The sequence below is a fragment of the Pongo abelii genome, chromosome 4 (assembly GCF_028885655.2).
Source record: "Pongo abelii isolate AG06213 chromosome 4, NHGRI_mPonAbe1-v2.0_pri, whole genome shotgun sequence".
NCBI classification, from domain to species: Eukaryota; Metazoa; Chordata; class Mammalia; order Primates; family Hominidae; genus Pongo; species Pongo abelii.
In genome coordinates this window covers 91,683,876-91,701,348 of record NC_071989.2, presented here as the reverse complement: position 1 = coordinate 91,701,348, position 17,473 = coordinate 91,683,876, and the positions used below count along the sequence as shown (strand labels likewise).

General features: G+C 34.5%; 1 protein-coding gene across 6 annotated transcripts in view; it reads left to right on the top strand.

Moving 5' to 3' along the window:
* The window catches only part of EDIL3 (EGF like repeats and discoidin domains 3), a 447,876-nt gene that overhangs the window by 269,167 nt on the left and 161,236 nt on the right, over window positions 1-17,473 (top strand). For all 6 annotated transcript variants that reach the window (XM_024246691.3, XM_054555109.2, XM_054555108.2 and 3 more), the window contains 1 exon segment: window positions 10,997-11,178. In XM_024246691.3, the coding sequence (XP_024102459.1) occupies window positions 10,997-11,178 (182 nt within the window).

Sequence of the window (17,473 nt, the reverse complement as noted above, 5' to 3'; positions counted from 1 at the left end):
ATAAGATACTTTCTTACTAATGTAAGGTAAAATTTATGTTTCTGGTTTGCTTTGTGTATTTTTATGCAATTTATCTTCCCTTTATATTAAAAGAATGACTATATCCTGCTGTATCCATAAGACTATTCAGTTAAAAAATATCCATTTACTGTTTTTTGAAGCATTGGACTAAAAATAATGATTTCTAAGAAAATTCAGTCACTATTCTCATTTGTACAGAATTTTTTAGAAATGAAATTAATTGTGTTATTTTTATTTTGTGGTAATGAATATGCATCATTTTATGTTTGTGACTTTATAGTCCCTACTTAGTTCCTGGTTCATCCCATAAATTAACATACTAGTGTGGTGACCTAGCCAACATTTGTAGGATGAAAGCTTCTGAAGAAATTAGTCTTTTTTATAAAGCCAAAATGAAAAAAAAAGTATTAAGTCCTCTTTTCTTTAAAAGCTTAAGGTAAGCAGGTAATTCTATTATGGGCTTTTTTTTCCAAAATTTACTACTTCATAATGGACAAGCATAGGATTATTTAAAACTTGTCATATATTTTTAATATGTTTATAAGAAGCATATTTGTTTATTTACTTAATCACTAGGCCAAACTCTATAGCAATAATGTATTCTGCTGCAACATTTTAGAAAATAGTAATCTATCCCATTATGGATATTTTGTTGAACACAACTAATATTCCATACCCATTTCAGCAGCTAAAGATTTAAATCTTGATTTAGTATGTATGTATGTATTATTGGGTAGTACTAGCAAATTCTGTATATTTTTTTTACTACAAATATTGTTCAACAAAAATAAGTATTTAACTTGTATACTACATAATGTCAGAGTATACTTTATTATTACGTACAATAAATTTGAAAAGAAACAGAAGTCAATTTTTGTATTTCAATAGGCTGATCCATATTCATTACTGATAAAACACATCCAGTATGAATCTCTACTGAATAAGAGATAATGTATGAAAAGCTGGCTTAGCTTCAACAGGTTTATAATAAAATTGTTACTCTATTAAATCCTTCTAGATATTCTTTTATAAAATTGGTAAAGCATCCTTTGTTTTAGTAGCTTTACATTTGTTATGTTTAAAGTTCTATGTTGAATTATTTCTTTCAGGATTACCAAAGCCACTGTAAATACAATATTTAAAATATTTGTGGCAATTTTATTTGTAGGAAGGTTCAGTTAGTAAATGCATATTATCAAGAATTCATCCTCTATTTCAACTTTATACTGGAAATGCTGGCAATTTTTTTTTTTAATTTGGAAAGACGAAACACAGCACAGCTGAGGTTGTGACTTAGAGAGCAGGCTTTGAAATTAATTGCAAGAATGTTTAGGTCCCTGACCCAACCTAATACTTCTCTGATTATGCAGGTATTACCTATTATCTTCTAAATGAAAACCATTTTCTTACATTTTTAAAAGTAAATGTATAATATAGATGTCTCTAGAATTCAAATGAACAAATCATCTACTATACTTTTCTAGGCTCCATTTTGCTCTCTGTCATTTCTTCCACGACTTTTCGAAGCGTACTAGTATTAGACAGAGCTCAGTATGTCTTTCCTTGGCACCTGCAATGGCCTCCTGTTTCATCTCTTGGGTTTTTTTTTTTTTTTCCTCTGAAACACTAAAATTTCATACTTGACCTAAATTAACATCCAGTGTGAAGAAAAGATAACTACACTGTACAGAAAACAAAATAACTAGATATAGCTGGTAATTGGGTTTGGAACTATGATTTATCTCTCAAATAAAAATCAGTGCCTGACATGGCAGTAATATTGCTTTATAACCAAACATCAAAGGCAATGCCTTAGGGCACTTACCCTGATGTGCATTTGCCAAAAAATCTTAAAACATATAAATAACTTAAAAGCATGGGAATCTGTCTTCTACACAGCACTGTTTGGATATTTACATTTGGTATTCGACTCATGTTTCTTCAAGCAACTCAGTCCCTCTTTTAGCATTTTAACCTTGGCATTATACCCTTCTTAGCTCTTTCCTATGTAGATATATGTTTTGTCAGAAAGCAAGAACAGGTGTACAGCTACAGGTTTTTGAATTTCAGGCTTTTGACTTTACAGACAAATGTTTCATCAATCCATATTGTTTTTACCACTTGAAAAATCCAAATACTCTTCCATTTTAAAAGAATGCATCTTAAGCAAACTACAATTAACTCTTCTGTTGTCCTACAGCAGAACTGTTTACTGTGATAAGAGGATAATCGTCTTAGATTTTGTCAACTTTTGTGAATTATCTCAATAAGAATTTTGGCCTTTGAATACTGGAGTTCATAGGCCCTACTATTTAAATAATAACCATTATTCTGCATCAATACACAAATCAGTTTGAGAAGTATTAATAGACAATTTTTATTATAGTTTAGCTTATTCTTGGGCTTCATTTTTTCCTGAATTGAAAACAATTAATTTAAACTGATAATATATCGTAATTGGCTTGAGATAACACACAGTGTGAAGAAACATAGCCACATTTTAAATGAAATAGCTAGATGGCTGATAATTGCATTTGTGACTTTACAAATGTGGTTTTCATTCCAAATACAGTATTTCCCCTACCTCCAAGAGCTGATTCTTATATATTTTTAAGCCTACCAGTATACAAAGAAAGCATTTCTGATTTTAACACCCACCCAGTATGTTGAATCCTTAGAGTGATAATATCTACATTCAGAAGACTAACCCACCTTCAAAAAAGAAAGAAAAGTAATTCCAAAAAGCAATGATTTGTTTTAGTTTACTTTAACCCGTAATATTGAGAGCTGCCCATTTGTAAGCACTGTGCTAAGTGCTTTGCAAACCTAAATAATGCAAAAGGCATCGTCTCTACCTGTAATAAGTGTATTGTCTCAGAGGAAAAAAAATGCACAAATTGCTGTTCCTCTTCATTTAACCTGGACACCTTCGGAGCTTTCAATATGGAAAATAATAGAATATAGGTCCTAATAAAATTGAGAGAATGCTTTCCCAGCGAAATACCACAGAATCACAGTATTCACAATTGTGAGGAAAATTAGCATTTATCTAAGCTATGCTGCCCATCTGATAGGAAGAAACAGCCTTTTCTCTAAGGTACACATGCATTTTATATGGAATCCAAGTAAGTTTAACTAATTTTTGAAAACAGTATTAAGGATTTCTCAATTACTAGTTTTCCTAAGGAAGGTTACTGGGACTGTATGTAATGTTTATACCCTGATACAAAGAAGCAATCTCAGTGTGGAGAGAGATGAACATCACCAAGTGGAATTTTCATTCTAATTCCTTTGAAGGTGATTATTCTCAGTGCCATAACCAGAGGCTGACACCCAGTGGGTGCTCTGCAGGAATTTGGGAATGAGTAAGTGAAGCTAAGGCTGTATTGTGCATGTTTACCTTCACATTCTCACTCTGTATCCGGGAAACTTTTTGGCCATTTCCCCATCTCCTACACCTGAACTGGAATATTCAGGCCCTGTTCCCGAATCACCCTTTCTTAAACTTCTCATCTTCACTCCATCCCCTGACCTCTTTCTTCTAATACAACTTCCTAACACACCAGAAAAATGATGATAGCCTTGAGAGAAATCAAATCAAATGCATGGGGGCTTCGCTGACAAGACTCATCCAAAAAAAAAAAAAAAAACTTTTAGGGTTCCTTTAAACTCTCAGGCCACAGCGTGAGAAAGAGTGGCCTTGATCCCTCCCTCACCAATTAAAGCCTGGTCTCAAGACAACTCTAAAATAAAACAAATGCTAGGAATAAAAGAAAGGCTGTGGTCCAAGTGGCACAGAGGAAAACTCACATTTGAATCAGCATTAATTTCTGCAGTACTGGAGGTCATCACTAATCCATTCACCAGTGCTTGCATTCAGCACAATTATCACGCTATATTAAGCACAGCAGAGGACTCACTCGTATAAGATGAGATGCTCAGAGAAAGGGAGGACTGGAGATGTTTAAAAGAGATTTGTTTCTTACATGGCTTTAATTTGAAATCCTTTCATTCTGAAGATGTCTGGATATTGAGATAGAGCAAATGAAAGCAGTACATTCCTGTTATGGATTCAGCTGTGCATCTCAGTTATTTGAAAGGCTTAATCAGCACACTCAGGAACAAGATGTGAGACATCTTGAGGCACTGCTTACTTGTCAGCTGCAAGATCAATAAAATGCAGAAGCCATTCTTTGCCATACTCCAGAGAATGAGTTTGCAGAGTGAGAAGGACTCCACTTTGAAGCTATTTTATTCACATCCCACTTGGCCAAAGCAGAAAAGTCACTCTGGGGAGGCACTTGAAGTTTGGCCCCAGCTAGCCCAGCTGCTCCTGCTCAACCTGCCAGGTGACTCACTTGCTCAGTATTAGTCTGAACAGCAGGGTGTCAGGTCAGAAGGCATTTCCGGTCTACTCAGACAATTCAGGCAATGTAGTTATTTTAAATGACTCTATAAAAGGTGCCTGAAATTCTCTGGTAGCCAATGTTGAATGGACTCATTAATTTAGGATTATTGTCGTACCTGACAAAAGCAAGCACAATACCAAGGATGCATAAACACAGATCTTGCAGCCAGGAAATGCACACTACCATATTCTACTACTGTATTCTATTTTTGTATTCAGCATTGATCGAATTGCCACTATGCCCTCTCTAGAGGTAACAATGGGGAATTTCAGAAATACCTGGTAATGCTGTGTGGCAGCGATTTGAAAGAGAAGAGACCCAGACCACTATCAGTTACATTTTTCTTTTAAATTAGTAAACAAGTGCTCTTCTTCACTCATCATAAAAAAATTCTAAAGAAGGCCTCTATATCTGTGTACCTTTGAGAGCATGTAAGTGTAAATGATTTTTAATTAAAAATGAAGTATACAAATAAAATGCTACCATATTACCTGCCATTTGTATTGTTTATTTACCTTTCATATTTATTTCTTAGAAGTAATTCCCTCTACAGATATTTATTAAATGTTCACTAAAATTGAAGCTTGCTGCTAGATACTGTGAGGAATATAATCTTTGCCTACAAAGGGGTTCTCTATCTTGTGAGAAAACAGATGGGCACACATAAACATGTGGATGAGTTGTGGACCAGGGAAGTACTGGACATGGTTTGAGCATAGAAGCAGATTTTTACATCTCAATCCTGTCCCTGCAGCCTGGTTGATATGAGAGATGTTGAGAGTAGCCCACCAAAATCAGTATAGCAAGAGAAGGAAGGTAAGACAAGCAGATCCTCCCACGTTTAATCCAACAGCAAGAATGATTTTTGATAAATTTTAAGAGAGGAATTTGGTCCAGTGGTGTTATTTGTGAAACATGGCCAATCTCAATGAAAGGAAACACCTATGTTTGCTCTCTGGACCCTTTGAAACTCAAACACTCCACTTCCCTCCTCTACCTTGCATCTAATCATTACTAGTTCTGCCTACTTTTACCTCTTAAATATTTTTGAACTCTTCCTCTTCTCCACCCCTCTTTCAGATCTGCATTATTTTTCACATGGGCAACTGTAGTAGCTCACTCTTTGGACATAGTTTTGTCCCCTCTTAAATCTACTCTTTATGGCACAGTGGGAATGATCTAAATTAAATGAAAATGTGGCCATAGAGTCCTTCAAAAATTCCCCATCACTAACAGAACCAAATTCTATCATCACAGGCTTCTGCAAAATAATCTAGCATTTTTCTACTTCTCCACTTCATCTCTTAACCATTCCCCCACCAACCCATCTTGATCTAGTGATACTGAACTGCCTCTAATTCCCTCATCATAGCAGCCTGTTCCCCGCCTGTGTCTATCCTGTCTCCTCTCTCCACTATGCAAGCTCCTATTCTTTTCCAGGAATCATTCCCAGAGCCCCAAGCTAGGTTATTATTCCATCTTCTCTTCTCCCACTGAATCTTCTGCATTCACCATCACATCTGCCATATTATATAAAAATGTTCTTATTTCTCTGTGTCTCCCCATTACACTGAAGCCCCTTGAGGAAACCAGTACTGTAAACATAGCCAGCTCCCTCTTCCCATTCAGAGATGAGACTTGGTGTAACCTCTCAGAAAGGCCATCTCTGATCACCTGACACCCACACTTGATTCACCCTTCTTTTTTTTCCTTCATAGCACATACCGTTTCATGGTATTTTCTTGTTTAAGCATTTGTTTATTATTTGTCTCTCCACTAGAATATGAATCTTTTAAGAGCAGAGACCTTTTCTGCCTTATTTATCCCTATGTCACCACTACCTAGAAAAGTGCCTAATATGTAGAAGGGCTTCAATAAACACGTATTTTCAAAACTGAATTAAATGAATGGATGGAGTGACAGGTGGATGAGCATATACTTAGAGGTCAATAAATTAATAAGAACAAAATTAGCCTATCCATATTAGATAAGAGGAGTATAGGCCAATGATGGTATCAGGTTAATTTTAACACCTTAGGAGACAGACACACTATAAACTCTAGGTATTTAATTCTGTGACTGAATGCCTGTATTAGTTCATTCACACATTGTTATAAAGAACTACCTGAGACTCGGTAATTTATGAAGAAAATAGTTTAATTGACTCACCATTCCACAAGCTGTATAGGAAGCATGGCTGGGAGGCCTCAGGACACTTACCATCATGGGGGAGGGGCAAAGGGGAAGCAAGCATGTCTTCCCATGGCAGCAGGAGAGAGTGTGAAAAGAGACGTGCCACACACTTTTAAACCACCAGATCTCATGAGAACTCACCATTATGAGAACAGCAAAGAGGAAGCCCGTCCTCATGATCCAGTCACCTCCCACCAAGTCCCTCCCCCAAGACTAAGGATTACAATTCAACATGAGATTTAGGTGAGGACACAGAGGCATACCATATCAGTGCCATACATTATCATGTACTGTTATAGTGGATCCCAACTTGTGAAAGCTCTGTTACATCCTCAGTGTTACTAGTGATATCTTGTGTGTTCATTCCATGTTAATGTTCCTGTTGCCTCCCTTGGGATGCGTAAGTATGTATGCCTCACATAATATAGCAGAAGGAAAAGATCCAAGTCAAATTTTGAAGAATTACTGAACTCTCCACATTAAATTACATAGTCATCTTTTACAAGCTTAACTTCCATCCTCACAATTTTTCTAATTCATGAAATAAGCCTGAGAACATGTTTTTCTTGAAGTATTATTTCAAAGATTATATGAGAAAAGACATGTGGGTACACTTTTCAAACTTCAGCGTTCTCATCTGACATTAATTACTTCATCAGTTATCATTTCATATATCTTCTATCATTTGTTGATAGTAAAAGCAATGTATATTTTCATATTATCTTTCTTTTTAAGCATCCTGTTATTACTTGCTTAAGGTCACTTAATCTTAGGTGTATAATCATTTGCATTCTGAATTGTAATTCCTTCACTAGTTTTTATAACTGTTGAATTTAATAGGATATTGGGGAAGTGGATAGCACAGGCAAAAGGAAATTGGATTTTGAACCTTTTATTGTGATGACATCCATTTGATCGTGGTCCACATGATTAGTGAAGAAAATCTGCTGTTGTGACAACTTTGTAGAGTGAAATAAATCTAAGGCTTGGATTTGCTTATTACTTTACTGTTTAGGAGAAAAAAAGCCCCCAGTAACAATGTTCAGTGCATATTTATTGGGCTTTTTCTGTGTACAAGCCACCATGAGCATCTAAGGATGTAACAGTCAGAAATACCTAGCTCCTACTCCAAAGGGGCTAAAAAGCCAGGATTACTTCAGTTGAGGTCCTCTGAAGAGAAGCATGCAAATAACCTTACAGAACCAAGCTCATTATTTTTTCAGCAATTTATAGCTCCAAAAGCAAAGCTTTTATTATCTTGTCTTCTTCACAACTGATAAATTCAGTGTCATCATAACCCCAATTTTAAAAAGTAGGAAAATGCAGAATCACTAACTCAAAGCAGTACCTTGACAACTCACAGACTCACACTTCATTCAAGAATCCCCATCACAGTCATGCTTCCTTTGGTGGCCTTTTTTGACTATATGTAAGTGATAGAGTATGGTATACAAATGTTGGAAATTGTTCTTTTTTGGGGGGGTATTCTTGTTTGTTTTTGTTTGTTTGTTTAAAGCAACAATATAGAATTGAGGACTGGTAATACTTGTAAATTTGACATCATGGCAATGAGATAGCTCATGCAAAAATACATTGTATAAGATATAGCCCTATATAACTATATCATGTCAATATATATTATTTGAATTGTGGAGGGTTTTTTGTTTTGCTTTTTTGTTTTGTTTTGTTTTTGAGATGAAGTCTCATTCTGTTACCAAGACCGGAGTGCAGTGGTGCGATCTCAGCTCACTGCAACCTCCGCCTCCTGGCTTCAAGCGATTGTCCTGCCTCAGCCTCCTGAGTAGCTGGGACTACAGGCACATGTCGCCCAGGTAATTTTTGTATTTTCAGTAGAGACAGGGTTTCACCATGTTGGTCAGTCTGGTCTCAAACTCCCGACCTCAGGTGATCCACCTGCCTCGGTCTCCCAAAGTGCTGGGATTACAGACATGAGCCACTGCGCCCAGCCTGAATTACGTTTTTATGAAAGAATTAATATGCAGGACTAAAGAGCATAGCAAAGATTTGGAACCTTATGGCAGAGTGAGTTGTGCATATATATTTTCAAAATCGCTCATTGGTGTTTGGCTTATATGATAATACAACAGTTCAGAGCAAATGAATTTCCTGATATGTTAGCTACTAAAGGGAGGCTGATAGATTAAACAACGGAGTAGAATTATAGGATATTGTGATTTGAGATCTACTCTCTGCTTTAAAATAGTTACAAATTCTGTGAAGATATCTAATTCAGCATAAGGTCTTCAGAGGTATGCAACTAAATGGCACAGAGTTATTTTTAAGTCTGCCATACAGCTCATTAATCAATTCTGGCTCTCTAGCTCTGCTAGTCTACTTACTGGCCTACAATAAATGGCCTGCAATAAAAGTTCTCCCTGCCTGTTTCATTTTTCCATCCAAACATTGTACAAACCAAGGACAAGATGCTTGAGACCGCTTTGATGACAATATTATTAAAAAGCTAGGCTCCTGCCATTATTAAAATCACAGTGTCATCATGAAAGTTTCTTAGTACGTTTGTGAAGTCTGTAAAGATAAAATGGAAAGCAAAATAAGGGTCCAAAGAATTAATATCTGAACTTTTAACGTTAAGTTTTTGGGAATGTGAAAATCAGATTATTATCTGCAGGTCTTAAGACTTCAATTCTACTAATGAATGGCTTATTAATTTAATGATTCTAAAGTGATATAGTATACTTTCATAAAGTGCTAAGCAGTCCTAATTACATGTTAAAAAAAATCTTATTATCTAAATTGATCATACCAAGTAATTTTCTGTCAATGGCAAAGATGCAGTTTTTACTGTATTAATGTTGTCTTTACTAATACAGTCTGATTAAGATGATTACTTATCTGTATATTTTTATCTTCTTTATAAAAAAATTAAAAATTCGAAAGCCATCAGAGCTACTTACTATCTGAGCATGGAATAGAAAAAGAAGCATGTTTATGACAATTAAAAATATGGTTAATAATGAGAAATATCTTACTGACTTTCAAAAATATTATAATTTGGCTCCTAATTTTTTTCATATTTTCAACCTCAATCTAAGAGTAAACATTTAATTACTGACAAACTTTGGATTTTGATAGTAATTAAAATCTAAAATGTACTTGGTCATAATCACCAGTCAAGTTGACTTTCATATACTGATATTTAATAGTAGCAATGAACTTCTTTCTTATTTTCAGAAATTCTGACAAATTATTGTAGTATATTTTTATAATACAATTATCGTATATATTATATGAATCTAAATTGGCAAAATATTCAGTATAGTATATGAAATGTTAATGAAATTAAGAACATCTTTTCCTTATATCATATCCCTACTTATTCTGAATTTTCAAAACTGAATTTAAAAGAAATGTACCTTCTGCTGAAATTTTATAAATCAATTAAGAATTTATATATAATTTTATATATAATACAAATATATATGTAATTTTTTAAAGATGGATTTATCTCCATTTCTAATTTGAAAAACTAAACACATTTGGTATCTGAGAACATATCATTTGAGCATAATGTGCTTTAATCTTAGTATTTTAAAATTTCATTGGAAAATTTTCTTAAGTTTCTCAGTTGCAAATGTAAAGATATACATGCAGAATCCCAATATGTAGAATTGTGAATTTGAAACTAAAGTGCTAATAAGTACTTTAAAATCTTGATTTACTGAGTTGTACACATTGTCATGTATAATGTTGTCAGAGAGTTTGCTCTCTTTATAAAAATAATTTGTCTACATATATTTTATAATTTATAATATATCATGGGGTATTATAATAATATTTTTAAATGTTAACAGATTTACACATTTCCCTTTTGTTGTGGAAGCATAACTGATGGTGGGTATAAAAATTTAAGTTATAAAGTTTATAGTAGTGAGAAATGCTAAATTAGTACAAAAATAACTTTGACAAAAAGCTCAGCTTTATGATAATCAAGAAATAATGGATGGAAAAATATTCTTTGAGAGCTTATAATTTGTGAGGCATGCTAATCTCCAGGAATATAAAATATGAGATAAGCCTTTTAAGAGCATTATGCTTTTGCTGACGTGATCAACAACCAAAAGCTATCAGTACAGACACCAGAATCATAATGCAGAAGGGAAGTGTCTATTAAGTGACTACTTTCAAAGCAAAGAAGGAAGAGAGTGTCATGAGAAGCAAGAATTATTTCCTTAATTTAGAGATCAATAACAGATCTGTAAAGGGGATGAAGAGTAAATAGCATGGTGGTGCAAATTCAAATCATTTAAAAAAATCCTATCAAATCGAACAGACACATGTTGTATATGCATTATTTCTGATACATTCATATTTTTCCCTGTTTTTGTTTCCAGAATGCTCAGGCCCATTGGGAATTGAAGGTGGAATTATATCAAACCAGCAAATCACGGCTTCCTCTACTCACCGAGCTCTTTTTGGACTCCAAAAATGGTATCCCTACTATGCACGTCTTAATAAGAAGGGGCTTATAAATGCGTGGACAGCTGCAGAAAATGACAGATGGCCGTGGATTCAGGTAACAGATGGGATAGGACAAGGTTAATGTTACAAGTCATTTTTAAATGATTCTGGTCATTTTAAAAAGCAGACAAAAGAGAACTCAGTGTGACTCTTCCTTATGGTCAGAGGAAAGGGTAATTTAGTGAAGAGTTCAAATTAGCTCCCAATTCTGAAAAGTAAAAAACATGCACATTCCATTAAGAAGCTGGTTAAAGAGGTCAAAAACGTTAAAAATATTCAGGTATAAATATCACTATTTTAAGGTGCATATCAAAGAAGGAGACTTTCTGTATACTGTGTGTTCGTTACCACTGTGTTAACATTTAGCAGCAGTTTAGGATACTTTAAGAACATAAAAATTACATCTATGTTTTCTGTCTCTAAGAAGTGGGTCCACAAATGCAAGTATAAAATATACCATGAATCATAATAACAATACCTCAAATGCACCTTCTTTCAAGCTGAGGGTGTTTCATTTCATAGTATTATTCACTCTCATCAACCAGCTATTTTTTTAAAACAGGAGAAAACAACAATATACTGAAATATTAAGTGATTTCCCAGAGGGGGTAGCAAGGCCCAGAGCTTATATTTCTGTACATTTCAATGCTTTTTGAGCCTTTAGATGAACTATGTACTCGGAGTACAGAAAGATGATCAAAACTGGTGTCTGTGAAACAGTAAACCTCTGTTGGGGAAAGCACATTAATAACCATCTAACAAGTCATTGATGTATACTAAAGGGAGGAAGAATTCAGTATTCTGTGGTCAGAGGAAGAATTCATTAATTATCTTGAGAAACTCACCTGGGGCAGATAGCTTTTGAGCTAGGCCTGAGAAGGATGGCTTTCAGTAGAGACTGAACATCCAGGGAACAGCCTGATCAAAGATGCTACATGACAATCTGGGGAATATTATGTAGAAAATCATGACTAGAGTAAAGGTTGCTGGAGGGATGTGTTCAAATTCAGTGTATGAGTTTGCCGTGCTTCAGGAGTCATACTAAAAGGTATTAGCCTTATTTCAGTAGAGTAGGGAGATATTGCAGAATTTTGATTAGTTTAGGTTATTGATCTGTCCTGTTTACTACATATTCTAAGTCAAAGAAACATGGAAATCCCTGATGTGACATAATTAGGTGTACTATACAAGGACTAGTTTACAGGCATTTGGTATAAAGGAAAATTGATTTATGACTAAGAGGCAAGACTTCCATACTTGAAAAACTGGGCCAAAATCTCCTTCAGATACTTTCTTTGTACAGGTTTCTTAGGCATTCTTATGTGTCTCATAAACATTTCTTTTATCTATAGAGCTCTATAAGGTTGCCTGAAGTTCTTGTTTTGTTTTATGAATTTATATTTACATGAATTTGTTAAAATTGCTTCTTAAGTTACACTTGACTTTTTCAATCTATAGCAACATGTGCAAAATGAACTCCAGATAGTGGAAATGGCACATTTACACAGTTTTTATCACATTCATGAAGGATCAATTAAGGTTTAAAATATGCATAGAATAATAGAAAATAATTATATCATATTTACTAATGAATAATCATTCCAGAGACATTTTTAATCACTCTAGTTGAAATGCATTTGTAGGACTGTGGTCATGATAAAACTTTAGACATCAATAATTTATAGCCAAAATTCTAAAGAGTTGAGAGATGATATTGCCAGTTTACATCAGGCTTTCTGTTTGGCAAATTATGTTTGTGAGCTTCAATGATTGCCATTTTTCTATAAACCATAAGTAGCATGCTTTTGCAATGTTTACTCTGAGAAACACCTTATTAATGTTTCATATCCAATTGTTCACTTTACTTTGTCCCAGTATTGCCTGCTTAACACTATGTATCATTCTTCCTTTCAAAGTATTGCATGAAGTTTAAATTCCCTTTATCCCAGTGGCTATAGGCAGAAATAACCTTAACTGAACAGGACAGTGGTCAACACTGAGAGAAATTTAGATTTATTCTCTTAAGAACAATAGTTAAAACTTATTTTACTTTTAGGGTCAGTGGGATGATGATAATTTGCTTTTGGTCTGAAGATGATAATGAACTCAGAGAAAAACAGTTAAAGTCAATATGAAAGGTTTTATATTAGAGTAAGAACCTCAAATATAATGGGTGAAAAACTAAAAATAATTGTTGTTCAATAAATATTTAGGAATTATATTCAGTGTATTCATTTTATAATTGCATTCTTTAATAATATATTTTTAATGTTATTTTTTACAAAACTTTACCGATTTTCTTTTATTTGAAACTTTTATTTTAGGTTCAGGGGTACATGTGCAGGTTTGTTATATAGGTATACTTCATGTCATGGGGTTTTGTTGTACAGATTATTTTGTCACCCTGGTATTAAGCCTAGTATCCCTTAGTTATATTTCCTGGTCCTTTCCCTCCTCCCATCCTTCACCCTCAGGTAAGTCCCACTATCTGTTATTTCATTCTATGTGTCCATGTGTTCCCATCATTTAGCACCCGCTGTAAGTGGTGCCAAGGGAAAACATGTGGTATTTGGTTTCCTGTTCCCGCATTAGTTTGCTAAGGATAATTAGTTTGCTCCAGCTTCATTCATGTTCCTGCAAAAGACATGATCTCACTCTTTTGTAGCTGCATAGTATTCCATGGTGTCCATATGTGTCACATTTTCTTTACCCAGTCTACAACTGATTGGCATTTACGTTGATTCCATGTCTTTGTTATTGTGAATGGTGCTTCGGTGAACATAGGCGTGCATGTGCCTTTAAGATAGAACCATTTATATTCCTTTGAGTATATACACAGTTATGCTGTGGCTGGGTGGAATATTAGTTCTGTTTTTAGTTCTTTGAGGAATCTTCACACTGCTTTCCACAATCTTTGGACTAATTTACACTCCCACCAACAGTGTATAACCATTCCCTTTTCTCCTCAACCTTGCCAGCATCTGTTACTTTTTTACTTTTTAATAATAGCCATTCTGACTGTTGTAAGATGGTATCTAATTGTGGTTTTCATTTGCATTTCTCTAATGATAACTGAGTTTGAGAGGTTTTTTTCCTGTGATTGTTGGCTGCATGTATGTCTTCTTTTGAAAATTGCCTAAGTCCTTTGCCCACTTTTTAATGAAGTTGTTTGTTTTTTTCTTGAAAATTTAAGTTTCTTATAGATGCTGGATATTAGACCCTTGTCAGATGCATAGTTCGAAAAAGTTTTCTTCCATTCTGTAGGTTGTCTGTTCACCATGTTGATAGTTCCTTTTTCTGTGCAGAAGCTCTTTAGTTTAATTAGATCCCATTTGTCATTTTTTGCTTTTGTTGCAATTGTTTTCGGTGTCTTTGTCATGAAATCTTTGCCAGTTTCTCTGTCCAGAATGGTATTGCCCAGGTTGTCTTTCAGGGTTTTTATAGCTTTGGGTTTTACATTTTTTAATCCATCTTGAGTTGATTTGTGAGTATAGTGTAAGGAAAGGGTCCGGTTTCAATCTTCTGCATATGGCTAACCACTATCCCAGTACCATTTATTGATTAGGGAGTCCTTTCCCCATTGCTTGTTTTTGTCAGCTTTGTGGAGGATCAGATGGTTGTAGGTGTGCAACCTTATTTCTGGTCTCTCAATTCTGTTCCATTTGAATATATGTCTGTCTTTGTGCCCGTATCAAAACAGTACTTTTGGTTACTGTAGCCCTATAGTATAGTTTGAAGTCAGGTAATGTGATACCTCTAGCTTTGTGGGGGTTTTATTTTTGTTGTTGTTGTTTAGGATTGTCTTGACTATTTTAAGATAGTATTTTCTAATTCTGTGAATAATGTCATTGGGAGTTTGATAGGATTGGCATTGAAATCTATAAATTGCTTTGGGCAGTATGGCCATTTTAATGATTTTGATTCTTCCTATCCATGAACATGAAATGTTTTTTTCCATTTGTTTGTGTTATCTCTGATTTCTTGGACCAGTGTTTTCTAGTTCCCATTGTAGAGACTGTTTACCTCCCTGATAAGCTGTATTCCTAGGAGGGTTTTTTTCTGTTTTTGTTTTTTAGCAATTGTAGGTGGGATGGCATTTCTGATTTGGCACTTGGCTTGACTGTTGTTGTGTATAGGAATGCCAGTGATTTTTGTATGTTGATTTTTTACCCTGAGACTTTGCTGAAGGTGTTTATCAGCTTAAGGATCGTTCGGGCCTAAACTGTGGGGTTTTCTAGATCGTTTGGGCCTAGACTGTGGAGTTTTCTAGATATGGAATCATGTCCTCTGCAAACAGGGATACTTTGGCTTCCTATCTGCCTATTTTGGATGCCTTTTACTTTTTTTTCTTGCCTGATTGCCCTGGCCAGGACTTCCAATACTATGTTGAATAGGAGTGATGAGAAAGGGCATCCTTGTCTCGTTTCAGTTTTCAAGAGGAATGCTTCCATCTTTTGCTCGTTTAGTATGATGTTGGCTGTGGGTTTATCATAGGTGATTCTTAATTTTGAGGTATGTTCTTTCAGTACCAAGTTTATTGAGAGTTTGTAATATGAGGAGGTGTTAAATTTTATTGAAAGCCTTTTCTGCATCTATTGAGATGATCATGTGGTTTTTGTCTTTAATTATGTTTATGTGATTACTCACTCTTATTGATTTACATATGTTGAACCTACCTTGCATCATGGGGATAAAGCCTACTTGGTCGTGGTGGATAAGTTTTTAGTTGTGCTATTGGATTCAATTTGCTTGTATTTTGTTGAGGATTTTTGAATTTATATTCATCAAAATATTGGCCTGAAGTTTTGTGTTTTTGTTTTGTCTCTGCCTGGTTTTGGTATCAGGATGACGTTAGCCTCATAGAATGAGTTAGGGAGCAGTCCCTCTTCCTTGATTGTTTGGAATAGTGTTAGTAGAAATGCTACCAGCTCTTCTTTGTATATCTGGTAGAATTCAGCTGTGAATCCATCTGGGCCTGGGCTCTTTTTGGTTGGTAGGCTATCTATTACTGATTCAGTTTCAGAGATTATTATTTGTCTACTCATTTAAATTTCATTCTGACTCAGTTTTGGGAGGGTGTATATTTCCAGGGATTTATCCATTTCTTCTAGACCTTCTAGTTTGTGTGCACAGAGGTGTTCACAGCAGTTGCTGATGGTTATTTGTAGTATCTCTTTTGTCATTTCTAATTGTGTTTATTTGGATCTTCTCCTTTTTCTCCTTTATTAGTCTAGCTAGCAGTCTATCTATTTTATTAATTTTTTCAGTAACCACCTCTCGAATTTGTTGATCTTCTTTGGGTGATTTTTAAATTTAATTCTCAGAATAATTCCATATAGTAGGTGTAATTATCATCACTTTATAAATTTAGACAGCTTGAATCAAACAGGTTAATTATCTTATCCAAGTTGTCAGAACTATAAAGATTACACAAAATATATAATTAGCCTAATTCAAAGCTCTTACAATTTCTTTATGACCAGTATTTTTAAGCTCTCAAATACAAAAATATTGTATGTTTATTGCAACACAGGTTGGACTAGTAACTTTCATTAAATTACCATTGGAGGATATGTTGTGGTGTCCAATCAACAATGTACTGAACTCAGATTGAATATTAATAATTCTAAAAGGATTATACAAATTAAAAATAAAACTATTGGTGTTGTAGGTTTGTTTTCAATTCAAGCTAAAAGTGAGATGACTTGGTTTCCACTAATTTTTTTTGGTGAAAGAAAAAGGGCCTTAAGTTTTCATGTTCTATAGTTTTCTAATAGTAATAATATCTTTAACAATTTATTTATTTATTTATTTATTTTTTATTTTTTTATTACACTTTAAGTTTTAGGGTACATTTGCACAATGTGCAGGTTAGTTACATATGTATACATGTGCCATGCTGGTGTGCTGCACCCATTAACTCGTCATTTAGCATTAGGTATATCTCCTAATGCTATCCCTCCCCCCCTCCCCCCACCCCACAACAGTCCCAGAGTGTGATGTTCCCCTTCCTGTGTCCATGTGTTCTCATTGTTCAATTCCCATCTATGAGTGAGAACATGCGGTGTTTGGTTTTTTGTCCTTTAACAATTTAAATGGAATAGCATAACAGGACTATTTCCAAACTATCAGAGTAAATTGAGCTGAATTTTTCAGACTGAAATCAAAATTGGTGTATTTATTGAAAAACAAACACAATTTCTCAAAGAAATATAGGTATCGCTAAGAAATTTATCAGATGTTTTTTAATTTATTATACTTTAAGTTCTGGGATACATGTGCAAAATGTGCAGGTTTATTACATATGTATACACATGCCCTGGTGGTTTGCTACACCCATCAACCCATCA